The sequence below is a fragment of the Ursus arctos genome, unplaced genomic scaffold (assembly GCF_023065955.2).
Source record: "Ursus arctos isolate Adak ecotype North America unplaced genomic scaffold, UrsArc2.0 scaffold_26, whole genome shotgun sequence".
NCBI classification, from domain to species: domain Eukaryota; kingdom Metazoa; phylum Chordata; class Mammalia; order Carnivora; family Ursidae; genus Ursus; species Ursus arctos.
The window spans coordinates 40819168-40847166 of record NW_026622941.1 but is presented as its reverse complement, the minus strand read 5'-3'; the positions used below and the strand labels follow the sequence as shown (position 1 = coordinate 40847166).

Here is a 27999-nt window from a genome sequence, read left to right as displayed (position 1 = left end):
CTGTTTTCCAGTTCCCAAAATTTTGTTGCTGTTGTCTCTTCTGCGGTTTTGTTTTGTCCTCTGAGTTAACGCTTACATTTTTTTTTTCTTCACTTTTAGTGAGGGCTGGGAAAGAACCAAGGCTGTTAGACACAGTCATTCTGCCCTCTCTGACTACAAACTCCCGAACTGGTCCTGAGCTACTCCTCATTGGTAGAAAACACACGCAGAAATACAGAGCTGCTTACTGCACGACCTTAAGCAAACCACTTCACCTCTCAGGACCTCAATTTCCACATATATAAAAAAACGTTAGAACAGAAAACTCCTAAGGTTCTTTTCAATTCTAGGAGTATATGATTCTCAATTATTACCCTTGGCAGGAGCACAGAAACTTAAATCACCTTGATGTCTTCAGTCGGCACTGCTATATCTAGAACTATTTCCTTTTTTCTGTTATTTGTATTACCCCTAAGGGTAAAGGACATTGATCAAAACAATGCAATATCTAAAAAGTTTTTGAACTGGACTGAATTAATTTATATAATTTATATATAACATACGTAATTTATAATAAACCTCAAAATTTGTGACAATTTACACTGGGCTGTGTTGAAGTTCACCTTTTACAATCTATAAAACTACCATTTATTACTTAGTTTTCCTTGTTCTTGAAGAAATGGTTACCTAAACAAATCAGCAGTGCCAATTATATGGCAGAGAGGCAAAGCTCAACCTTAGGAGACAGAAACAAGAATACTACAATCCATTTACTAAGAATCACAAAGCTTACATAACCTAAATTCCTCCAGGGCTAAGCAGTCCATGGCCATAGATGTGGTCACAATAATGGTAACAAGATCCTTGCTGTCTTCCACCCACCAGGCGCTCCAGCAGATCCCTCAGGGAGTATCTCCCCCACAGCAGGTCACTAGCCATAGTTCAGCAGATGTCAGTCACATCATGCAGTTCTTGCAGAAGCTTCTGCCTAGGAAGCGCCTGCCACCGTTCTGAACACTAGTGTTCCCACCAAGAACGCTAGAGCCCATACTTCAGATCTGCCAGACTTAGAGAATACGGCAGGGATGGCTTCCACCCAAAAGTAGAGAGATCACCCAAGCTACAGCCATGTCCCCTGAGGATCTACTCAATCCCACTGGTGTCCACACACCACACACAGGAAATTAGCTCCCAAACCTGAGCCCGGACCATCTGCAGAAGGCAAGATGGCAGGGGATATAAATTACATATCATTTCAGAGATTTCCAGACACTTTCCACTCAATCGATCTCATTTCCTTCTCAAAGTCCTATAAAGTTGGAAGAAATTATTATCCCTGTTTTATAGATAAATGATCAAGATTTAGTCATTCAGAAAGTCTCAAAATATCTAATATCATCTCGGACCTAAACTCAGCTCTCTTGATGTAATGTTTCCTCTCTTATTCCTTAAGTTTATTTTACTTAAAAAGACAATACCTGTCTTCCTAGTGGCAAAACCCTGCAGAGAAGATGACATGTCAATAGGTAAGTAATTAGTATAAAGATGAGAAGTCAGAGACACAGGAAAAGGGAAGCCAGAATGGAAGAGAAGCAAAGTTAGGACATGTGCTAAATCAACAAAGATTTAATTTCTCAAGACTTGTGTGTGGTTTTTACTGTTGTTCAGAAGAGTTTCTTAAACGGCTAAGAAAACACAGGCTAAAAAAAAAACAGGCTAGAACCTATCCTTTGATCAGTGTTTTATATATTGGGGAGCAGGGAAACTGACAAGAAGATAAGGGAGAGAAAGCTTACCCTGCTTAGCAGAGGCACCTAGAAATAGAGAACATGAGGTATTAGAGAAGTGTGGGGTAAAAGGAAACAACAATACTTTAAAAAAAGTCCAATAAGCTGGAAAAATAAGTATTAAAGATGACAGTGGCTGGAACAAGATGAAGTCAAAGTTAGAAGTCAGAGAGGCAAAGTAGATAAACGTAGACTAGAAAACCAGCTCACAAGGAAGAGGAGAGCCAAAAGACAGTCCCTGGAGCTTCCAGTCAGCATAGCCTCTGTTCCTTCTCATTCCTCACTGAAGAGCAGAAAAGGGAAAAAATTTAAGCATTAACCCACAAGGACAAAAAAAAAAAAAAAAAAAACTTTAAAGACAGCAGCAACAAAATTCTGATATTTGGAAAGCAAGTGGATGACTCAGCACTCTCAAAAAAGCTGAATCTAAGTGGCAAAGGGGGAGCTGGGCAATCTACATTAAGAAAACCAAAGAGCTCAAGATTGGGCTGGACCAGTCCCTGGAAATGGGGGGGAAAGTAGGTTATAAACAGGAAGATTTGTTAAACATCTATTTCAGAAAAGTCAGACTCCCGGATTCTCTCTCTCTCCCTCCAAGCAGCCAACAGAATACCCTCTCCTCACCCTTCCAGAGAACACAGATTTCTGTTCTAAAGAGAGTAAAATAGAGCATCTCTAGAACGGATAACATCAGGCACAGTTGAGGGCAAAACCCTATATTGAAAAAAGTAAGAGACATGTAGAGATTCTTTCAGACATGCACTTAGCCAAAGTGAGGGAGTAAACCAAAAAGGTAAAAATCTAGGACCCAGAACATAGAGAATGCAGCCAATAAAGCAAAAGCAATCCCTAGGAAACTAGAGGACGCCCATTCTAGTGTTGTGCCGCAGACCCAGAGATCAAGCCATCAAAAGCAGAGAGGGTCTGGGGCACCTGGATGGCTCATTCAGCAGAACATGCAACTCTTGATCTCAAGGTGGTGAGTTTGAGCCCCATGCTAGGCACAGAATTTACCTTTAAAAATTTTTTTAAATAAACCAGAGTGGGTCAGAAGACTCCACGATGGATTTTGTTCAAGAAAGCAAGACTGGGGGCGCCTGGGTGGCACAGCGGTTGAGCGTCTGCCTTTGGCTCAGGGCTTGATCCTGGCATTATGGGATCGAGCCCCACATCGGGCTCCTCCGCTGGGAGCCTGCTTGCTTCTTCCTGTCCCATTCCCCCTGCTTGTGTTCCCTCTCTCGCTGGCTGTCTCTCTCTGTCGAATAGATAAATAAAATCTTTAGGAAAAAAAAAAAAGAAAGCAAGACTGATACAACATTTAATGTGAATGACCATACAGACAGGGGATTCACGCAACTGAGAGAGAGGATAAAGACATACCATTGATAAACATATAGAAAATTAGTAAATTAAAGAACTAACAACTCCAGAAGAAACAAAATTTAAGCAGGAAAGAGAAGAAATAATCAGAGTCTACAACGTAATTAAGCTGTTAATAGCATCTACATAATCATAATAATGTAAATACTGAACATCGATCTAACATTTAACCAAAATTATGCCATGACTATATGGAGAGGAAAGTGGTATGGGAAGTACAGGTATGTGGCTACGGTAGGAAGCCTATAACGCAAAAAAAACATGAAAATCAAGAAGTAATGTACGCATGTTATTTAAAGACATGAAGGTAAAACCTAAAAGAATCCATTAAAAGAGGTTCTCTCTGGGGAGAAAGAAATTGGGAAGAAGAGGTGAGCAGAGGACTACTGTTTGTGGTGAATCTTATAAAATGATTTAACTCTTTAAAATACGTGCATTGAAAATTTCAATACAAATAAAATTTCAGTAAAAATTTAATAATAAAGGAAAATAAAAATGAACCAGAGCCCCTTTGACAGAAAATCTTGAAAAGACTTCATATTAACTATTAGAATAACATTTCCATTTAGATGAAACAGATAATGCCATTAGATACATAATTTAGTCCTATCTTACAACATCCTGGCAATGATTCTCAAACTGCTCTGCAATACACAGACAGCCTCTTGCTGCATTCAGGACGGCTTAATGCATTTATTCAATAAATTCATGCTAAGCGCCAGGAACTGTGCTAGGTGCTCAGTGGTCAGCAAAACAGATACAATCTTCGCCCTCATGATCCTTCAATATAGTGGGAAAGAGATGTAATCAAATGATCACACAAATAAAATGACAATTTAAGAAACAGCTTAGGTGAGAAGGTGACAAGACCACTCAATGGAGGGCAGTTTCTTCAACAAATAGTGCCAGGAAAACTGGGTATTTGCATGAGAAAGAATGTAGTTGGACTCGTACCTTACACCATATGCAAAGATTAATTCAAAACGGATTAAAGACCTAAACGTTAAGATCTGAAACTATAAACTCTTAGAAAATATGGGGGAAAGCTTTATGACATCACAGTGGGCAATAATTTCTTGCCTGTGACACCAAAAGCACAAGAAACAAAAGCAAAAATACACTAAATTAAAATTTAAAACTTCTGGGCATCAAAGGACACAATCAAGAGTAAAAAGGCAACCTACGGAACAGGAGAAAATATTTACAAATCTCCACTTGAGACAACATGGACAGACCTTGAGGGCATTATGCTAAGTGAAATAAGCCCGAGAAAGAAAGACAAATACTGAAAAATACCACATGTAGAATCTTAAAAAGAAAAAAAAAAAAAAAGTCAAACTCATAGAAACAGACCAGGAAAGTGGTTGCCAGGGCTGAGGGGTGGGGGAAATAGGGAAGGGTTGGTGAAAAGGTACAAACTTTCAATTATAAGATGAATAAGGTCTGAATATCTAATGTATAATATGGTGACTGGAGTTGATAACACCATATTACATAATTTATAATTATATAACTACTATTATAATTATAAATTATATAATTCAATTATATACTTGAAATCAGCTAAGAGTATAGAACTTAAATGTTCTCACACATAAAAAGTATGTGAATAAAAATATGTGACGTGATAGATGTGTTAATTAACTAGACGGGGTGAATCCTGTCACAATGTATGCATATATCAAATCACCATAATATACACTTTAAATATCTTATAATTTTATGTCAATTATATCAATAAGGCTAAAATTTTAAGAACATTTACTAATCATATGTCAGATAAGGAGTTAACATCCAGAATATATAAAGAACCCTTACAACTCAACAACAAAAATATCAATCAAAAAAATGGACAGAGGACTTGAATAGACATTTCTCTAAAGATGATATGTAAATAGCCAACAAACATATGAAAAGATACTCCATATCACCAATCATCAGGGAAATGCAAATCAGAAACAAGGAGATAGCACCTCACCCTCATTAGGATGGCTACTATCAAACAAACAAACAAACAAACCAACAAACAGAAAATAACAAGTGCTGGCGAGGATGTGAAATCTGACGCAACAATCCCACTTCTGGGTATATATTTAAAAGAACTGAAAGCAGAATCTGGAAGAGATGTCTGCACACCATGTTCCTAGCAGCATTATACACAATAGCCAAGAAGCAGAAGCAACCTAAGTGTCTCCTGAGGCATGAATGGATAAAGAAGATCTAGTATATGCATAAATGGAATATTACTCAGCCTTAAAAAGGAAGGAAATTGTATCACATGCTACAACATGGATGAACCTTGAGGACATTATGCTAAGCAAAATAAGCCAGTTACAAAAGACAAATACGAGGCTCCTGGGTGGCTCAGTTGGGCATCTGACTCTTGATTTTGGCTCAGGTCATGATCTCAGGGTCGTGGGACTAAGCCCTGCATTGGGCTCTGTGCTCAGTGGGAAATCTGCTTGGGACTCTCCCTCTCCATCTGTCCCCCCCCCCCGCCCACACACATGCACACCTGCTCTCGCTCTCTCAAATAAATAAATGAATAAATAAAATCTTAAAAAAAAAAAAAAGACAAATACTGTATGATTCCACTTACATATCTGTAGCAGTCAAATTCATAAAGACAGAAAGTAGAATAGTGGTTACCAATCCTTGGTGACCAACGCCAGGGAGAAAAGGGAAACTGTTTGATGTACAGAGTTTTAGATTTGCAAGATGAAAAAGTTCTGGAGATCTATTTCACAATAACACGAATATACTTAACACTACTGAACTGTCCACTTAAAAATCGTTAAGATGGTAAATTTTGTGCTATGTATTTTCTACCAGGCACACACAAAAAATTGTAAAAAGAAAAAGGCGTAGGTGAGATGCAAGCAAACGAGTGGTAAGAGGCAGAAGAGTGGGAAGAAGGCATAATGAATAACACAGGCCCTCCGGGGCATATGAATCAATTCAATGGAAACATTTATGGCTGCTTACAAGATACTGCCCTATGTTCTCTGGGGGTCACAAAGAAAGTGAGACTGCAGGCCTGTCCTAAGAATTGACAGCTTATGACGAAGATTTATCCGGCACTGGATTATAATACCAAGTAGTATATGGTCCCAAGTAGCACAGGCATAAGTGCTGTACAAAAACAGAGAAGGTAGACTTTGATTCCCAAAGTGAGGATGGAAAAAAACACCTGTATAAAAATAGGAAGAAATACATCACATGCCAGGCAATGCACCAATGTGGAGACAGAGAAGATGCAACCACTGCCCACAATGAGCTCATAGTCTAGAGCTCAAAGTCTAATGGAAGAGGCAGAAAAGTAACAGACAAAAAAGAAGTACTATGAGAGAGCTGAGAAAAGGAACTAAGAGGGGGGCATCTGAAAGGCACCCAGAACCCAGCCCTGAGGAGTGAGTGATAAGAAAAGGAGTCACCTTAGGGCACCTGGGTAGCTCAGCTGGTTAGGCGGCCAACCCTTGGTTTCGGTTCAGGTCATGATCACAGGGTCGTGAAATAGACCCTGTACTGAGCTCCGTATGAGGTGAAGTGGGGAGGGGCTCCGCTTGAAGATTCTCTCCCTCTGCCCCTCCCCCTACTCATGCATGAGTGCACACATGTACGCAGCTCTCTGTCTCTCTCTCTCTAAATAAATCTTTAAAAAAAAAGAAAAAAAGGAAAAAAAGGAGTCACCTAAACTCTGACTTAAAAGATGAGAATGGCAAAAGGAGTAGACTGTGTAAAGAACAGAGATATAAAAATTCACAGCTTATTTCAGGACCCATAATGGTACTGCAGGACTAAAGAAGCAGGCAGGCAGGGCACAGGAATCAATTTCAAAGAAATAATTAAGAAAAGACACAGCGCTTAAGACACATTGTTTATTATAAAGCTGAAAAACAAGGTGCCTGGGTGGCTCAGCTGGTTAAGTGTCTGACTCTTGGTTTCGGCTCAGGTCATGATCTCAGGTCATGGGATCAAGCCCCTTGTCAGGCTCCACACTCAGCACGGAGTCTGCTAGAGATTCTCTCCCCCTCCTCTGCCCCCCCCCCCGTGCATTCTCTCTCTCTCTCAAATAAATAAATCTTTAAAAAAATATAAAGTTGAAGAACAGAAATAGCCTAAATGCCCAAGAATGGGGGAAAGGTTAAATATATAATATTACAAGCATACTATGAAATAGCATGCAATTATTAAAAATTATTCTGTAAAAAAAAATTACTGGGTGCCCTTTTAAGAGAATATAAGCATACTCTTTCGGGGTTATCTGATTCCATGGGAGTCTGGGCCTTTTACCATCTCATAGTTATTTTACAGTAAGTTGCAGAAAATTCATAATGCAAATGAATTTTGTCCAGAGAAAATGTAATCACTACTATCTACTTGGATCTCCCCCATTCCTAAAAAAACACCAGCTTTACATCTACTACTAAACTCATTTCAGCATTCCTGACTGCCCATATAAGTATCTGCTGTTTGGATTCTCTTTTGAATAGGTTGTAAAAATTCTTTAACATGTGTTCATTTTTTTTTTAATATTTTATTTTTTTATTTGACAGAGAGAGAGCCCAAGCAGGGGGAGCAGCAGAGGGGGAGGGAGAAGCAGGCTCTCCACTGAGCAGGGAGCCCGATGTGGGACTCCTGGGATCATGACCTGAGCCGAAGGCAGACACTCAACCAACTGAGCCACTCAGATGCCCGTGTTCATTTATTTTTCAAAAAAGTAGTGAAATTTATTTATTGGAATGTAAAGAGAACAGATTAAATTACAAAACAGTATACTCCTTTTGGCAAAGGAAAAAAAGGAAAAACAGATCTAGAATTATATTTAGTCCTTTCATACACGTATATACCTTCCTATATATATATATATATATATATATATATATATGGAGTTTAGGAGTATACACCAAAAAATTAACAATGGCTATCTCTGTGGAACATGGGTAATTTTTCAAATTGTTTCTGCTTATCTATGATTTTTTACTTTTTCTACAGTCAGTATGTATTGCTCAATGTGGGAAAAATTAAGAAAAAATTTTACTCAAATTCAAATAAAAAGTAAATGACCCGATCTCAGAAGTATCAGAAACTGTTAAAGCACAGACAGCAATCAGAGGCCAGTCAATATAGAGATGAACAGTCTTATACACCTCTAATGCCCAAGGACAACATAGTAACGTAGCACAGAACCCTAAATACTCAAAATGATGAACCCGATGTTATCAATAAAGGGTTAAATTACGCTCTGTTAAAGAAATTAGAGAAATATGTCATACAATTTCAGTTGACTTCCATCAACCATGACTCAAATTTAAATAGCTTTTGCTCGGGGCGCCTGGGTGGCTCAGCCGTTAAGCGTCTGCCTTTGGCTCGGGTCATGATCCCAGGGTCCTGGGATTGAGCCCCACGTCGGGCTCCCTGCTCTGCGGGAAGCCTGCTTCTTCCTCTCACACTCCCCTTGCTTGTATTCCCTTGCTCGCTGTCTCTGTCAAATAAATAAATAAAATCTTAAAAAAAAAATAGCTTTTGCTCCTAAAATGCACTATGGTAGTATCTGTCACCTAGGAGATTCATATATTCAAGATATCCTATTACTCAACAATAATTTAAAAGATTATATTATTATGGCTTTTTATTCTTTTGAGTCAACTACTCTGACTGATGTAACATATGACTGATACTTGAAAAAGGCTAAGTAAAAGAAGTCAGTCACAAAAGACCACATATTTATTGTATGATTTCATTGATATGAAAAAATTCAGAATAACCAAATCCAGAGACAGAAAGTAATTTGGTGGTTGCTGAGGGCTGGAGGAGAGAGAAAGGGGGAGTGACTGTTAATGGGTTTGGAGTTTCTTTATAGGATGATGAAAATATTCTAAAATTAGATAGTGGTGACTGTTGCAACTCTGTATATACAGCAAATACAACTAAATTGTACACTTTGTTTAGAAGTGTGAATTGTATGGCATGTGAATCATATCTGAATACAGATTTAAAAAAAAAAGAGATAAAGGAAAGGAAAATGCAAAAGCTGACCACAAAGAAGTTTGACAAAAGGTCAGTGTGTGATCCTCGCGTGTAAATGAAAATAACAATAACTACCTTGCAGGGTTTTTGCAGAATATATGTAAAGCACTGAGCACAGTACTTGGCACAAAAGAGCTACTCAACAAAAAGAAGCTATCATTAATACATACGTTACACAAACTGCTTTTGACTACAGATTTCAAAACTAATAAATGACAGACTCTGGTTCTCAAAATACTTCATGTTTTGTTTGTTTTTTTTTAAGGTTTTTTGTGGGGCTTTTTTGTTGTTGTTTTTGTTTTTTGACAGAGAGAGACAGCGAGAGAGGGAACACAAGCAAGGGGAGTGTGAGAAGGAGAAGCAGATTTCCCACCGAGCAGGGAGCCCGATGCGGGGCTAGATCCCAGGACCCTGGGACCATGACCTGAGCCAAGGCAGACGCTTAACGGCTGAGCCACCCAGGTGCCCCAAAATACTTCATGTTTTGAAAACACTATTGATAAACCTTAAATTTGTAGCTAAATGGAATCCCTAGAAAAATAATTTGTCGCTTGCCTGGAGACGGCGGTAGGCAGCCCTCGTTGCCGGCCTGCATTACTAAGTGCACAGAAGTTGGCCAGTACGCTGCCTGTAGATTAACAGTCACCACGAGCACCCACGGACACATCACTCCCTTCCCGCTGCAACAGCACTGTTTGGAATCTGCTTCTACCAGGCCTATCCACTTCCTTCTGTTTGAGATAACTTTTCAATAAGGTAAAATGAATCATGAGAGATGGAAAAGCCTGGTAGGTTACCCAGACCATTCCCCTCAGGAACTCTGGAATATGGGAAACTTTTATAGAGCTATTAATATACCACTGCTTATAAATAATCTCTTAGCGGTTAATTGTTCTTCTAAACTGGGTGTCTCTTATTAAACATTCATAGTTTAGACTCTGAGTAGTTCAATTTCTCAACTCAGTTGCAAATGCCATGGTCTCATGGAAAAGAAGAATGAAAATAAAAAATCAATGAAGAAACTGTCCAAAACTGCAGGAAGCTTCAAGTCTCAAAAAGTAAGCTGGCCCCACGAGTCTGCTATTATTAACCGTAAAATTAAAACCCAAGATTTCTCATAGAAATTTTAAGAACTTCATGTTATCCATTACACACAAAACTAACCAGGCCTACAAAAAAAAAAAAATCACAGTTTCTAGGCATCTCACTTTCCTTCCCAATGGCTGCTATTCTGTAGGCAGGGGCCTGATGAAGGAAAAGAGAGGCCTAGCTAACTTGCAAACTGACAAGTCCCTGTGATCTAAAACTGCCAATGAGGCTGAAAGAAGTTCAAGAAAATTTCCAAATCTGATACAACCAGATACACTGATCCTTAAATTTGGAATAGGACTTTTTCTTAATTATGTAAAGAGCTTAAATTTCCATACCTGAAAAAGAACAGGATGTCACTAAATTGAAAATCATCCAGAAACAAAATTAGGAACACACGGACATAAGCTACATATTTCTACATGTCAAGAAGATCATTCTAGAATGAATTTAAATAGGCTATCAATATCTTCTGAAACATAAAATTCACAAGTCATGAACAACTAACCACACAGGTTTTTTAAGAGCCCCCACTCTTATCCATGACATGGTCACTGGAAGGGAATTCCAATTCACAGTCCAAACCTGGAGCAGCTGTACTGGGTACTTTTTTTTGCTCAGTTTCAAAGGTCATACAGCTGGCTAATTACCATAAAATTTAAACTTTAACTCAGAGACATGAACAAGCTATAACCTGCGTTGACGAAACCCTAACACATATCACTGCAACACTAGAACACTGCACATTTCCAGAAAAATTCCTGTCACTTCTTGAAGAACATAACTATTACTGCACACTGTGTGTGACACAGGAAAAAATACTTCTTTGTGTTCTGCATTTTAAAATATACGCCAATACTAAATACCTTGTAGCTTTATCGAATACCCAACTGTACTCATTCTATACGTGTCTGCGCATGTATACATAAATATACATACACACACGAGTATGTACATACAATTTTAAAGGACACCTTTGTTAAATTACAATTTAACTTAAAATAGCTAGTTGGATCTGTATCTTCTATTAGTTTTCTTAAGATTGCTTTATTTGAAAAATCAGAGAAAAGTATAGACAAAAAATGTAAGTCACCCATAATTCTCACCTTTTTTCACACTACATCTAGTAAGAAGTGAAAGCTCCATACCCTTCTAAATCCAGTTCCAAAGGAAACCACTATTCATGTGTTCTCTCCCATGCTTACACAAAATTTAATATATACATACTTTTTTAAAACAAAAATGAAATCATCCTCTACACACTGTGTCACAGCCTGAGTAGTTTCACTTAATATTTCAGAGACTTTTTTTTAGCTCAATACATATATAGCTCTAGTTCATTTTTTTTTTTTTTTTTTAAAGATTTTATTTATTTATTCAACAGAGATAGAGACAGCCAGCGAGAGAAGGAACACAAGCAGGGGGAGTGGGAGAGGAAGAAGCAGGCTCATAGCAGAGGAGCCTGATGTGGGGCTCGATCCCGGAACGCCGGGATCACGCCCTGAGCCGAAGGCAGACGCTTAACCGCTGTGCCACCCAGGCGCCCCTCTAGTTCATTTTTTAAAATGGATGAATAGTAAAGATAAATCATAATTTCACTGTTTTTCTGTTGACAAGAGCTTAGGTTGTTTCCGACTTTTGCTCTTACAAATAATGCTTCAGGGATGCCTGGGTGGCTCAGTAGGTTAAGCGTCTGCCTTCGGCTCAGGTCATGATCCCAGGGTCCTGAGATCAAGTCTGGCATCAGGCTCCTTGCTCAGCAGGGAGCCTGCTCCCCCTGCTTGTTCTCTCTCTCTCTGTGTCAAATAAATAAGTAAAAGCTTTAAAAAACCAAACAAATAATGCTTCAATTAACGTCTCACTACATACATTTTCACGGTTCATGCTATTGTTGTTGTGAGAGACTGCTAGACATGCAACCACTGTGTCCCAGGTTATATAAAATTAACCCTGCAGAGTTACTGCCAAATAATCTTCGAAAAATGATGGTACCAATTAATACTGCCATTAAGTATTTTTCACTTACTCTTGGCTAGTGTTGTACACAGGAAAATTATTACCTCCCAGAAACCTTTCATTCTTTTCAGCCAAACTTTAACTACTAATTGAGTCAATAATCAATGGTTAAAGTTAAACATATAAGTTTGTCATTTTTTTTCTTTAAGTAGGTTCCACACCCAGTGTGGAGCCCAACACCGGGCTCAAACTCACAACCCTGAGATCAAGACCTGAGCTAAGATCAAGAGTCAGACTTGACCAACTGAGCCATCCAGGCACCCCTAAGTTTGTCATTTTTATAAAAAGCACACACACACACCCCACGCCAAAAAGGAGTGAAATTCATTGTTTAGAAAGTGCTGTTTTCAGGGCACCTGGGTGGCTCAGTCGGTTGAGCATCAGACTCTTGATTTCAGCTCAGATCAGGACCTCCGGGTAGGATCTAGCCCAGAATTGGGCTCTGAGCTCAGCAGGGTGGCTACTTGAAGTTCTCTCTCCCCCTCTCCCTCTGTCCCCTCTCTCTCTCATAAAAAAATAAAATAAATCTTTAAAAGAAATAAAAGAGGGCGCCTGGGTGGTTCAGTAGACTAGGCGGCTGCCTTCAGCTCAGGTCATGATCCCAGGGTCCTGGGATCGAGCCTCACATGGGGCTCCTTGCTCAGCGGGGAGCCTGCTTCTCCCTCTGCTTGCTCCTCCCCTTGCTTGTGCATGCTTGCTCGCTCTCTCTGTGTCAAATAAATAAATAAATAAAAACTATAAATAAATAAATAAAAGGAAAAAAAAGAAAGAAAGAAAGTGCTATTTTCACTAAAGCCAAGGGATGAACTAAGTTGGTGATTAACAATGCCATGAATGTCAAGGAGGAAAGAGAGTAAAGTAAGTCAAGGGGAACTATTAACCTTTAAGCTAGCAGCATTACTAAAGTAGAGGATAAAGTCAAACAGAAAGTGGTATATTTTAAAACTGTTTTGTAAGTTATGAATTTCCAAATTATCTATAAATAAAACCAGCTGTAAATTCAAGAGAGACCTTTCTTTTTCTTTCTCCACACCGCCTCCTACATTAGCCCTAAAAAACGAGACACAAGGCCATGATGCAACCATTCTTAGTTTAAAAGTATCCCTCTCTGAGAGCTAACATTTGTTAGCTCTGCGCCGCAGCGGGTAGGTACTTTGCGTGCATTACCCTATATTTAATCCTAACAGGTGTGTGAGGAAGGTATTAATGGACCCATTTTCCAAATAAGGAAACTGAGACTCACAAAGAATAAAGCAACTTGCCTAAAAATAGGTGTTGGAAATACCTAAATTGGTAAGGGTTCCAAAGTACCTCATTCCACCACCTGTGCCTCATTCCACCTAGGTAAATACGTGGCATAAACGCCACTCCCATAACAAGAGCAGACATTACTATTCAGTGACCCCAGGCATGGCCTCAGAATTCTCCGTAACACGTAACTCCAACTCACAGGAGGAGGCATCAGAAACTATATGCCATCTTGCCTGTCACTGACTACTAGATATTTCCAGAAGGGCAGGACCAAATTTTGCTAAAACTGTGCATGTTTGCACATGTGTGCACACACAACAAATTATTTTCATCTTTTTGAGGAAGGAAGCGTATCTGGTTGGCCTAGAACAGGGTAAGATAATGCAGTCAGTGCAGAGTGGAAACAAAGTTGACAGGCATGGCAGCCCCACTATACTCAATTGTACTCATATCTTTTCTACAGAAGGAACTGTAAAATCAAAAGAAGGAACTCTGCTTTTGTTTCTAACATGCTATACAATAACTCAATAAATCTTACTTTATTTGTACGCTGATTTTTCTCTTTGTCAAAAAGGTGTTCCATAAGTATGTTCTGCAAGTCTCTTTTAAGGTGTAAGGAAATGCTGAAATCTACGTAATTCATTCTTATAAACAAAATATAACAAGTTAGATAAGGCAAAAAAAGGCAAGAGATATTATGGTATATTAAAATTAATTAAATTACAGTTAAAAATATCACTTTAGGGGCACCTGGGTGGCGCAGTCGTTAAGCGTCTGCCTTCGGCTCAGGGCGTGATCCCGGCGTTGCAGGATCGAGCCCCACATCGGGCTCCCTGCTCTGCTGGGAGCCTGCTTCTTCCTCTCCCACTCCCCCTACTTGTGTTCCCTCTCTCTGGCTGTCTCTCTCTGTCAAATAAATAAATAAATAAAATCTTTAAAAAAAAATAAAAATAAAAATAAAAATATCACTTTGTGTCACACTACTCATTCATTCAAACAATAGCCACTAAATCCTTACCATATACCAAGTATTTTCCTAGACAACAGCGACAGAAAGATAAATAAAATTCAGTTCTTATCCTTAAAAAGCTCGGTCTAGGGGGTGCCTAGCTGTCTTAGTCGGTAGATCATGCAGCTCTCAATCTCGGGGTCATGAGTTCAAGCCCCTTGTTGGGCAAGGAGCCTACTTAAAAAAAAAAAAAAGCCAAGTCTAGTATGAGAGACATGTAAAATATTACTTACACTTTGTATGACAAATGCGGGGGATCAGCAAACTTTTTCTTAAAGAGCCATACAGTACATATTTTAGGCTTTACTGGCCAAAAGGCAAATCAAGACTATTACATAGGTGCTTACATAACCATTTAAAATATAACAATTTAAAACTGAAAAACCAGGGGCACCTTGCTGGCTCAGTATCTACAATATCATGTGACCCCTGATATTGAAAGAAAGAAAGAAAGAAAGAAAGAAAGAAAGAAAGAAAGAAAGAAAGAAAGAAAAGAAAAGAAAATTGAAAAACCATTCTTAGCTCCTGGGTCATTACCAAAATAAATAAATAAATAAAGGTAATTGATGGAATTTGGCCGTCTGGGCCAAGTTTGCCCCTTTCTGCGCTCAGGAGGACTAAGATAAATAAAGTAGAGGCTTAAAGGAGAGAACGATTTTTCAAAAGTTGTGCTGATTTGGGCCGCCTGGATGGCTCAGTTGGTTGGGTGTCTGCCTTCAGCTCAGGTCATGACTGCAGAGTCCTGGGATTGAGCCCCATGTCGGGCTCCCTGCTTAGTGGGGAGTCCATTTCTCCTTCTGCCCCTCCCCCACACTTGTGCTCACTCATGCATGCTCTCTCTCTCTCAAATAAATAAATCTTAAAAAAAAAAAAGGTTGGGCTGATTTGAATCTTGAAGGGTAAGTAAAATTCTCCAGGAAAACAGGGGTAGAATAAGTCTTCTACACCCAAAAATAAAAGTTAAAAAGCAAGAACTGGTGGTGGGACAACTGTATATCCACCAGCAAAAGAATAAATATGGACCCCTACCTCACACCATATACAAAAATTAACTCAAAACGGTATAGAGACCTAAACACAAAAGCTAAAACTATGAAGCACTTAGAAGAAAACATAGGTGTAAATCTCCATGATCTTGGATTAGGCAAGTTTCTTAGATATTTGCAAACCATATATCTAACAAGGGGTCTAGTATCTACAATATATAAAATGTACAATTCAAAAATAGACACATGACTCATTTTATCTTGTCCTCCTGGCTTGCCCACCTACTAGGATAATAAGTGTTGGCAAGGATGTCGAGAAATTGAAACCCTCATACATTGCTGATGGAAATACAAAATGGCACAGCTACTTTGGAAAACAGTTTACCAGTTCCTCAAAAAGTTAAACATAGACTTACTATATGATCCAGCAATTCCACACATGGGTATATTCCCAAGAGAACTGAAAATATATGTTCATACAAAATCTTGTACATTGATGTTTACAGCAGCACTGTTCATAATAACCAACAAGTAAAAACAACCCAAACATTATCAATTGATGAATGGATAAACAAAATATGTTATATCCATATAATGGAATATTACTCAGCCAAAAAAGAGGAATGAAATACTCATATATGCTACAACATAGATGAACACTGAAAAACACTATACTAAGCGAAAGAAGTCAGACACAAAAGGCCACATATTGTATGATGCTATTTATATGAAATGTCCAGAATATGCAAATTCACAGAGACAGAATATAATTAGTGGTTGCCAGAGGCTAGATGGAGGGGTGAATGGGGAGTGATTACTAATACGTTAGGGTTTCTTTTTAGGGTGATAAAAACATTCTGGAATTCGATAGTGGTGATGGTTGCACAATTCTGTGAATCTATTAAAGACCACTGATTTGTACACTTTTTTTTTTAAGATTTTTTTTTTTTAAGTAATCTCTACACCCAACCTGGGGCTCGAACTCACAACCCCAAGATCAAGAGTCCCATGTTCTACTGACTGAGTCAGCCAGGCACCCCTGACTTGTACACTTTAAATGAGTAGCTTTTATGGTATGTGAATTTGATTTTTAAACATTGAGGAACCAAGGGGAGCCTGGGTGGCTCAGTCGGTTAATAGTCTGCCTTTGCCTCAGGTCATAATCCCAGAGTCCTGGGATCAAGCCCCGCACTGGGTGCCCTGCTCAGTGGGGAATCTGCTTCTCCCTTTCCCTCTACCCCTTCCCCTGCTAATGCGCTCAGTCTCTCAAATAAATAAATAAAATCTTTTTTAAAAAACTGAGGAACCAAAAATAAATAAATAAAAATAAAAACTGAGGGACCAAAAGAAAACAAAAAACATCTGGCATGCTTGGAGAACTAAAAGTAGTTTGCCATGATCACTTTGAAATTCATCTCATCATTTCTCTTCTAGACCACTACAATTATCTATGTGGTCTTTGAGCTGAACCTGGCTTACCACACACAAAAATCAGTCTTTCAAAATTCATCATGTCACTCCTCTGCTTAAAATTTTTCAATGGCTCTCATGGAATACAGAATAAAATACAAACTCATTAAAATTATTCTTCAGGCTATCTGAGGCTACTCCCCCCTACCTCCCCAATGCTGAAGCCAAACCTAAGACCTGAAGTTCTATTAACTGCCAATCCCCTCTGCCTTCCTTATCTTGTCCTCCTTGCTAACCCTGATCACCTTCAGGTCTTGGTTTCAGCATCACTTCTCTGAAAGGTAAAGTTTGACACAAGTGGCAGAGACTTAGTTGATCTGCAAAATTCATCCTTCCTTTGTCCTAAGTTAGGGACCCCCCCCCCCCATTTTTAACTAAGCTCACGGGTAGGTGTGGAGTCACAGAACTAAGCTCTAACCAATGTAATGTAAGCACAAGTTCCCATGCACCTTCCTGAAGAGACAGCTCTACGCCTCCTCTTCTTCACTCCTTTCACCACCCTGCAGCCTGAAGAGAGAAACCGCCATCTCAGACCATGCGGCTGAGGCCACACATGGTGGACCAACAACATGGATACGCTAACGTCACGAAATTGCACACCAGCCCCAATCCACTCAACCAAACACTTACAGAAGAGGGAGACAAACTTCTGTATCACTTAAACCACGGTTAATTTGGGGGTTCTGTCTATCTCAGCGGAACCTAACTCTAACTCGTACAGAATTTCTTCTCTGTGTTCCCTTACTGCCTTTGGCACATTCTCACAGTAGTACCAGTGATAAGCACTGTCACTGCTTTTCGTTTGTTTTTGTTTGTTGTCTCCCTCTAGTCTAGACTGTGAATTCCCAAAGAGGGTGCTATCTAATTTATCCCAATATGACCAGCCAAGCACAATATCTGGCACTCTGTCTTGGCACATTAGTAGGTGTTCAAAAGGCATTTACTGAATGTAATTATATTGGTGACTAAGTACCAAGTTATTAACCTCAGCTATCTTGCCCCCTCTTTCTTTTCGAAGTCCAACTATGAAAGGAATTCCTTTTCTGAAGACATCTCTCAGTATTTCTCCCAAACTTCAGCCCCAAATCTCAAGCTACTTCTTTCTTCCTTTTTGAACACCAGTGGTTGAACATAAACTGCACTGTTACAAAATTACAGTGTTCTCAGCATCTCTTCCCTGTTGGCAACTCTAAAGATTAGAAAAAATTCGTCATTGACTCAAAAACCTGTATTAAGTATCTACTATGTGTCAGGCACCATGTAGGCAGCCAAGAATATTAATTAGGCATTCCTGGCTCTCATGTTCTGTTTAGTTTGGTGCTTCACTTTGAGGACCCACCCCCAGCCAAGCCAGAAACACTAAACTGTGCTTTAAGGGGACTTGTTGCTAGAAGAGCTCCATGTTTGTGAAATTTGATTCAAACCAGCTTGACATGTCTGTACCTTAACCTTTTTCTGTTCTCTATCTTTTGCCTCTCCAGCCTCCTATCTGCACCAGTCCTTCTAGTCTGATGGCTAACTAAGTAGCTTTTCCTGCGTTGACCCTCCCAATTTATTTCCTGGTCTATTTCCTATCTCCCTAGTCCTTTCATGGAAACTGTTTTTATACAGCCTTCTTGATAACTGACCTCTGATTTGGTTCTGCCCACTCTCCTTGAATACTATCTCAGGAGGCAAAGGCAGTGTGCTAGGTTTCATATCAGTGCTCTCCCCCACAGACACATCAGCCCTGTAGGGAGTGTGGTGTAATGGAAAGTCCACTGGCTTAAAAGCCAGAGACTCATAGACAAGTATGGCCTTAAAACGATTTACCCTCCTGAGCTTCAGTTTCCTCAAATATAAAAGGAGATTCCATCTTATTAGGGTTAACAAGGACTAGAGAAAATTCATGTAAAGGGCCAAGGGCAATGCCTAACATAGATTTTTAGTCACCATGACTTATTTTAATACAAAGAGGTATGTGTTACAATAGATCCGAAATCTTGTCATCAATTATAACAATTAGTATTAATTTTAAAAAACCTAGTTTACAATTCTACAACATCTATGGAGCACTAACTCTACCTAAGTTGCGCTGGATACTAGAATTGTTAAGTAGAAACAAGGAAGTACCTGTCCTCCAGAGGTTTACACGCAGGTAAGAAGAAAAGCAAGTAAAAACATAATGAGGCAAGGAACCAAATAGGAGTAAGAACAAAGGTTTAAAACAAAAGAGCATAAAATATTTGAGATACAGATTGTACATATCCAGGGACCTGAAGGAGCCAGAAGGCATGGGAGGGAGGATGGAAAGTAGGAGAGCAACAGTGAGCGCGAGACTCCAATTGTGAAATTTAAGGAAGAACAGCAGCTGTCCACTGGCCAATGTGCACTGATAACTTTCCTCCTGTTCAAATAATCAGAACCACAAGCTGGCCTACTCCTATACTCATGGAAGATTCTTATATTCCCCAGTAGTCCCCTACATCACCCTCCTCCAAATCCCAAGGTTATCAACTATCCACACTTGAACTACAATGGCCAAATACGGCACACTGGGAACAGGAGTCAGGCCCAGCAGCCAAAATAGCACTGATCCACCCAATTCGAACAAACTGTTTAAAAACAAGAGAGAGAGAAAGAAATTAATGAGCCAATTGGGAGAATTCTGAACACATGCCCAAATATTTAAGGAAATTAAGATTTTTTTTGAGAGAGAGAGAGAGAAAGAGAGAGCACACCTGCATATGAGCAAGCAAGTGGGGGAGGGGCAGTAAGAGAGGGAGAGTGAATCTCAAGAGACTCCATGCTGAGGGCCAAGGCTGTGAAATTCACAACCCTGAGATCACAACCTGAGCCGAAGTCAAGAGCTGGAGGCTTAACCAACTGAGCCCCCAGGTGCTCCAGCCTTTTTTTTTTTTTAAGTGTACACAGTTGGGCTGTATAAAACAAACTCCTGGTGTCTACCAACAAATGCTGATTGGAAGAGCTACCTACAGAGAACAAAAAATTCAGACAACAAAAGAGGCAACTCAAAACCCAGATATAATTTTGAACCCAAAAGAAGAAATGTGAGATAAAAGTTTTTGAATATAAAATTTTAACCCTTTGAAATCACCAACATCTATTTTACTCCTACTCTCTTAAAAACCCCGCTTCCTAAAAGTGCGTGTAAATTCAATTAGTCCTTACAAATAAATCTTTTTAATCTTCTTTAATCCTTTACCTCCTAATAACAGTAAACATTTACTGAACTCTCACTTGGGCCAGATACTTACCATTAATTATCATATTTAAGCCTCACAAAACCCTTACAGGGTAAACTATTATCCACATTCCAAAGGTCAGGAAACTAAAGCTTAATTAAGGAGGCTAAATAACGTACCTAAGTTGCCAAATCAGCAAATGCAAGGGCCAGAATTCCGACTTAACGCAGAACCTGAGTTCTTAGACACTAAATGATACTACCTTTCTATCTTTTTGCCCTCAGTACCTATATTTTTAACTCTCGGCTTACAGCTCTTATTTTATTCTAACTCTGGAGAAAAATAAAGTCAACTTTTATTTGTTTATATATGCCCTACTTTTAAATGGATAGATTAAAATTTATCAAGATCCTAAGCCATTGTGTGCAATTTAAGCATTAACTTGTATGTGCAATACTGCATATGAAAATGACGCTACTGGAGCGCCCTGGGTGGCTCAGTTGGTTAAGTATCTGTCTTTGGCTCAGGTCATGATCCCAGGTTCCTGGGGTGGAGTCCCACGTAGGCTCTCTGCTCAGTGGGGAGCCTGCTTCTCCCTCTGCCTGCCACTCCCCCTGTTGTGTTCTCTCTCTGGCAAAAAATAAAATCTTTGGGAAGAAAATGACTCTACTGGGGTGCCTGACTGGCTCAGTTGCTGGAGCATGTGGCTTTTTTTTTTTTTTTTTAAGATTTTATTTATCTGAGAGAGAGAGGGGGGAGCAGAGAGAGAAGGACAAGCAGACCACACTGAGCACAGAGCCTGATGCGGGGCTCGATCCCAGAACCCTGAGATCATGATCTGAGCTGAAATCAAGAGTTGGTCACTTAACCAACTGAGCCACCCAGGCACCCTGAGCCTGTGACTCTTGATTTTGGGGCTATGGATTCAAATCCCACACTGGGTATGGGGATTACTTAAGAATAAAATCTTAAAAAAAAAAAAAAAAAAAGACTCTACTAAGCCAATATTATCAGGGATTGAGCTTTTAGTCGTCTCCCAGGGTTAGAGATAAATTTTTACTTATCCATGCATGTGCTCCACTGGTTTCTCTTGCAACCAAGGGCCCATATTTACTTGTAAGACAGCTGGCACCACTCAAGGGGCAAACCATGGCCATGATGCTGGGCAAAGCCAACAACAACACAACTTCTGCTTTTATTACCCTCTTATGCACTGTCCTCCAAGTAAGTGACCTCTAGCTAGATAGGAATGAGTGTACATTTTTACCAAAATAACACCGTCAACTTCTTAAAGTTTATTGTGTGATCAAGAGATACCATTAAGAGAGGAAAAAGTCAAGACACAGAAAGAATATATCTGCACTGCATACAACCAAAGAACTCACATCCAGGATAGATAAAGAAGGTCTATAAATCAATAAGAAAAAGGCAAACACAATTTTAAGAAATGCCAAAACACTTCAACAAGTACTTTACAAAAGAGAACATCCAAAAGGCAAATGAGCATAAGAAAAGGTGTTCAATTCTTTAGACATCAAGGAAATGCAAATTAAAATCACTAGGAAATTCTACTACTATATATTTACTAGAATGGTTAAAAGTAAGAAAATAACAATACTAAGTGTTGATAAGTATAGGAGCAAATGGAACTCTCATATTGTTGATAGGAATGTAAATTGGTATAAACACTTTGGAAACTGATAAAATATCTGTTAAAGCAAAACATACACATACCTACAGTCAAGCAATTCCACTACCTGGTATATATCCACATATATATAAAAAAGACATATATATAAAAAAATTCATAAGAGCCAAAACTAGAAACAAACTAAATGTTCATGAACAGTAGAATGAATAATAAAGTATGGGACAAAATACTGTACAAAATGAAACAGAATTAACTACTGCTGTAAGTAACAACATGGAGGAAACTCACAGATCCAATGCTGAACAGAAGTCAGACACAAAAGAGAACGTACATGAGTCTATTTATGTGAAATTCAAAAACCAACTAAACTGAATTGGCAAACGGTGACTTGGCAAAGCCAATCAATGATGACAGAAGTCACAGTAATGGTAAACTTTGGGACTGTAATAACTGGGACGGGGCATGGCTTCTGGATGCTGGTAATTAATGCTCTCTTTCTTGATCTGGGTGGTAGTTTCATGGGTATGTTCATTTTGTAAAAATTCACTACAAATTCCCTAAGCCATATGTTTATTATTTGGACTCTGTTTTGTATGCAAGTTACACTTCTATTAAAAAGTTTACTTTAGGCACACCTGGCTGGCTTCAGTAGGGAGAATATGGGACTCTGGATCTCAGGGCTGTAAGTTCAAGCCCCATGTTGGGTGTAGAGATTATTTAAAAATAAAATCTTAAAAAATGAAAGTTTAGCAGCACCTGGGCAGCTCAGTCGGTTAAGCATCGACTCTTGGTTTCGGCTCAGGTCATGATCTCATGGGTCATGGGATCCAGCCCTGTGTCAGATTCTGTGCTCAGCAGGGAGCCTGCCTGAAGATTCTCTCCCTCCGCCCCTCCTCTCACTCGAGTGCACAAGCATGCGCACACACTCTCTCTCTAAAATAAATAAATAAAGTAAATATATATTTTTAAAAAGTTTATTGTAGAAAAATTTAAAGCTACCTATAATTCCAATGGTAGGTGACTATTCAAATATTATGGTATATCCAAACCAATGGAATATTACTTAGCTGTGTTTTTAAAGAATAATGAAATAGGAAATGTTCAAAATAGTTTAAAAGTTGATATAACTGAATTTGCTATATTACCTCAATTTTTAAAAATTCCATTATAATTAGTATACAGTGTTTGTATTACTTCAGTTTTTAAAAAGACATCAAAAAGAAAAATGACAGGAAAGAAGCTTACTGAAGTATTAGTATTTATATTTGGGTGTTAGGTGTGCGGAAATACTTTCTTCTTCAGTTTCCTTTTTTTTCCCATTAAGCATGAGTTATTTTTATAATAAGGGAAAAGCTATTATAAAAACATCACCAACTTGCCACAAACGCTGCAATTATTTTAACCTTAATGAATTTACCCATGAAAATCTATCTTGGTGGAGGATCTGTAGCATTGAAACCACTGACCCAGAACCAACAATACAAGAAACAACTAGAAATTTGTTTTGGTATGTGTTTCATTTTCTTTGTATGGTCAAAGTGAGAAACAGTGTAATCATCAGTCTGATTAAAGCTTTGTAATTGTTCTAGCACCTGTTTGACTTTGCTGATGACCAACACACATGCGACACACTAAAATCCAGACAGGATTTAACGAGTGAGGTATATCAAACACAGGCCTTGTTATTGTCGAGGTTTCTAGGTGTGGTTGCAGCTCAAGTATAATAAGATCATTTACATCTTTCTGAGTCAGTCACCCACTCTCCTGTCTGCGTCTCTTCTTCCATATCAGACGTGGGCAGGAGTACAACACTCTATACATAGCACAGATCTGAGCAAAATGAGTAGATTTTAGGAAAGTGATAACTCAGAAATATCAAATCTTCTCCTTTCATGAGGGAAAATGAAGAGAGGAAAAACTATACTGAAACACACATCTACAAAGATGAAAAAAAAACAAGTTTTTTAACACATTTATGAATTCCAAGACAACTGCAGCTTTTTACCATGCTATTTATGAGATTTTTTTAGTTTGCCCTATTTGTGTGTGTGCATGTGTACTTTCCCTCACAAGTGAGAGAGTAGAAGGAATTAGATTACAGAAAGTTTCAAACCTAGAAAGGTCAGACAACTTGCAATCACTATACCCCTCAAGTTTATAGAATTCTGGTAGAAATCTAGTCCAATATTTAAGGCAATATGAAATACTACAGTAAGTTGCAACAGAGGATTAACATTTTCCATTTGTATTTCTCTTAGTCTGCCTTTCTCTGTTCTCCAATCTGAGGTTGTTTGTGACCACGGATTAAAAAAAATGTTCCCTCCAAATATAAGTACAGCAGTTCAGTTCTCATACTGCAGTGATGCAAATTTAAACCCAGAATTGCAACTATTACTAACACTCTGAGCACTTTTAGGGGTTTTGAGTATCATTCAAACCAAGTACCAGTGGTTTCCTTTCACTCACTAACATGTCTTAAAAATAGTAACAAAAATGTTGAATACAACATTTTCGGTCATTTTCTCCACATTTTTTCGTCCAGACTCTCTAAATTTTGTTAGGGATGGGGCTAATCAATGAATAAGAACATTACACACTATGTGGGAAAAATGAACATTGCTCTATAATACACTCACAAATATTTTTAGTCAGCCAGGACCACAAAACACCCTCTAAAAGGCTTTCCCACAGTAGGGCACAGAAAGATCATAAGCATCTTGTTCGGTGAAATGTAAAACGGAGAAGATACAGAAAATGAAGTGCTCACATTTTAGAAGTTAATATGGACATTAAGTGGGCTCTTGCATCAACTCCAATTTTTACTTTCTAATCCCTTGAGCCACAGAATAAGTCTAAGCTATTATCAAGAAACTTTCTTCATCCACCGCCACTGTGAAACTTGACTTTCCTGAACTAAGACTGCCATCATGGCCAAATTTTTACCAAGTCTGTTCAGTACACGTTGCTGCAAAGAGATGGTGCAGGTAAGGAGATCTATGGAATCCCTCTAAAACCCAAGGTTTACATTCATTCATATACCCAACTGAGGAAAACTGCTTGCAGTTCCTTGTGTTCAAACCAGTTCCATTATCCAAATTTACTTACAGTGGTAATTATCAGAAAATTTTCAACCAACTCCCATAGTACGTTCAAATGAATGTATTACCACGTTTTATACTGCAGGAAACACCCAAGGACGCCTGCCTTAGAGAACTCCAGAGGCCTACGAGTGTTTATCCGAGGGGGTGCATCTTTAAATGAGGATCACAAAACTCTTCCACGAAGTTTAGAGGTATTTAAAATGGATTTCTCCTTACGTCTGAGGCCAAGTGTGTTAGCTCTATTATCAATCAATCCGAATTTCCTGACCTCTGTGACCAGTTGTTTTGAATGCCTCTCAAAGCTCAATCGCCTTCAGCTGAGTCAGTGAGGTACAGAAAAATTGTTACCCCAAACTGCCTATATAATTTAAGCAGAGTATCAAAACTCGTTAGCAAAAGCATTGTATGCCTTAGTCTGAAGAATCTGAGCACAAAAAGCAAAATCCAAACCCCAAAACCTTATCCATAAGCCAGTTAACCTATAATACATCTCTCGTATCTTTTCAATGCTTTAAAAATACTCCTTGACCGTAGACAGCGTAAGTTTTTGATGGCTCTTTCTTTTACATAATGTCGGCAAAGGAAATTTGAGTGAGATAGTAGATGAAAAGGAAAATAACAGAAAAGAAGTTCAAGAAATTGCAAACTTGACAGAAACTCTAATTCAAGCCTGGAGGTAGTTACAAACAGACGTCTGATATAGACACACTGCTAAAGATTCTACAAAATCATTAAGCTTGCAAAAATCATGACAGTTGCACTGATTCTTTCCACATTTATTAATGCAAATTTCTCTTATTAACCCTTACCCTTTCTGCATTTTCCAAAGGAAAATAGTGTTATTCATTTCTTTTTTTAAATTCCAGAACATAAAACTAAGGGCATTTAAGGAACTACGGAAAATACAAAGAAGTTTATTAAAGAATTTTTAATCATTCACAATTTCCTATCCAGAAATTTTGTACTATTTCATTCTAGACTTTTACATATGCATTTGAAAAGCCATGACTAAAGGTCAGGTGTATGTGTGTACACACACACACACACACACACAGACGTTTAAATACATTAGCTATACAGCAATGATGTCTCCAAGAGCAAAAATGTGGAAATGACTAAAATATCCACCAGCCAGTGACCTCATTCAGTGGAATGCTAGAGCAGCAGGATAACAAAAAGAGGGACAATAACTTGCATCAGCAAGAATGAATCTCATAAACAACGCTGAGCAAAAAAAAAGCAAGTCACGAATACATACAGCATGATTCCACTAGTAAAGTTCAGAAACCTGCAAAACTACATATTCTGTTGGGATATAGACAAACTATAAAGGAAAATTAGGTAATGAGTAACAGAACTCAGAAAGATGGCTACATTTGAGTGTAAGGGAGAATTAGCCCACAGGCCCCTCAGAGGCCCCCAAACTAGATCATGGACAATTCGTTACTCTTACTTAAACTGTGTATATACATAATATATACTCTTTTGTATGTGATATTCCATAAAAACTTATACTCAATAAGATCAATTTAACTCCAGAAGAAAACCATGCCAACTACCTATATTAATCAACCCAGTCACTCAAATTAACCATGAACAGCCATGAATTACATGACATTCACAGGAAAAAAAAAAAAAAAAAGGACCAAGATGGACCACTGGAAGAACTTGCCCCAAAGGAAATATGAGATATTTCCGGAATTAGAAGAGAACTTTTAAAAAATTCTAATCCACATACTCAGATCCAAGAGGCTATCATGTCCATAAAAATCAAGAATAAACTGCTGTTAAAAGAGAGAATAAATTTTAAAAAAGAAAAAGAGAAAACACAAAACACTTTAAAAACAAGACCCATGGAAGGAAAGAAACAATAAAACAAAATCCCTCTGAGCTGTAGAAAGACAGCCAATAAAGACAGATTGAAAGAAGTCTACCAAGTGCCAAACAGGATGAAAGAGAAGACACGCACCTAGACACATCCTAATGAAATTTCACAACTCCAAGGACAAAAAGCAAATCCAAAAAGCCTCCATAATATAAAAATATGTTACATTCAAAGAATTGACAATCAAAGGGAGATAAAGACATTTCTGAAAGGCAAGGACTTAACACTCATGCACCCCATATTAAAAATAACTATTCCAAATTTTTTTAAAAGACAAGAAAAACGACAACTTAAAGTATGAGAAACAACAGCCGCTGAGTAAGACCTAGATGGAACGTAGAAAGGAAAAAGCAATTAAAAGAGGATTCAGTAGATCTTGTTTGCACCATTCTCGTTGAGGCAGAGTTTGATGATAAAGCATCCTATTTCCTTCTCCACATGCCCAAAGCCCTTCTAGGTTCTAAAGTAATACTTATTTAATAATGATATTGCAAAAGCGGTACTTGTGGAGTAAAAACATTTAGACTTAATTTGTACACATAGCACAAAGACTACTTCTTGTTACGCAAAACAGTATAAATATTATTTACTTTGACAATATAAGAACAACAATATAACTGAAAAAACTCAGGAGGAAGAGTGCTAGAAATGGGTAAATTCCTCATTGTAAGCGGACTTACCCTATTATTGAAAGGTACACTGTTAACTACCAGAACGCATAGAAAGTGATTTCATCTGGGAAGCAGGACTAGGAGAGGAGGCTACCTTTCCATTTCACAAGCTCTCCAACAACGTTCCCATGCCTTTTTTTTTTTTTTTTTTTTAATTAAAAGGGGGTTGGAAATCATAGCATTCTTACAGGTATTCTCATACCCTTTTCCACCACAATATCCTAAAATAAATCATCTTTTTTTCCTGCTTCATACACATCCACACAGTAACAGTGACATAGGAATGCCCAGCGTTCAACAACATGGAACAGTCTGAACTGCGAAGTCAAGGCTGACGGCATAGTGTTCCTCAAGCCCACCCCTCCTCAGGGCACATTCCCATCTTTAGAGCCTACCTTCTTCTGCTTTCCTCTGGACCCCAGGAGGGCACGCCATCTGCACTAATGACTTACAGGACATCCTAATCTCATAGTTCTACGCAAATATCATGTAACCATGTCCACTCCAAA

General features: G+C 38.5%; 1 protein-coding gene across 12 annotated transcripts in view; it reads right to left on the bottom strand.

The window, feature by feature from the left end:
• DIP2B (disco interacting protein 2 homolog B) overlaps positions 1-27999 on the bottom strand; it is a 213597-nt gene that overhangs the window by 162818 nt on the left and 22780 nt on the right. For 4 of the 12 annotated variants that reach the window (XM_057318864.1, XM_057318866.1, XM_057318865.1 and 1 more), the window contains exon 1: positions 1-2118. The exons of 7 other annotated variants lie outside the window; for them this stretch is intronic. In XM_057318864.1, coding sequence (XP_057174847.1) covers positions 1-190 — 190 coding nt within the window. In that variant the 5' untranslated portion in view covers positions 191-2118. Of the gene's footprint in view, positions 2119-27885; positions 27992-27999 lie in introns of those variants that run through there. One more of the 12 variants, XM_044385468.3, reaches the window with a different exon arrangement.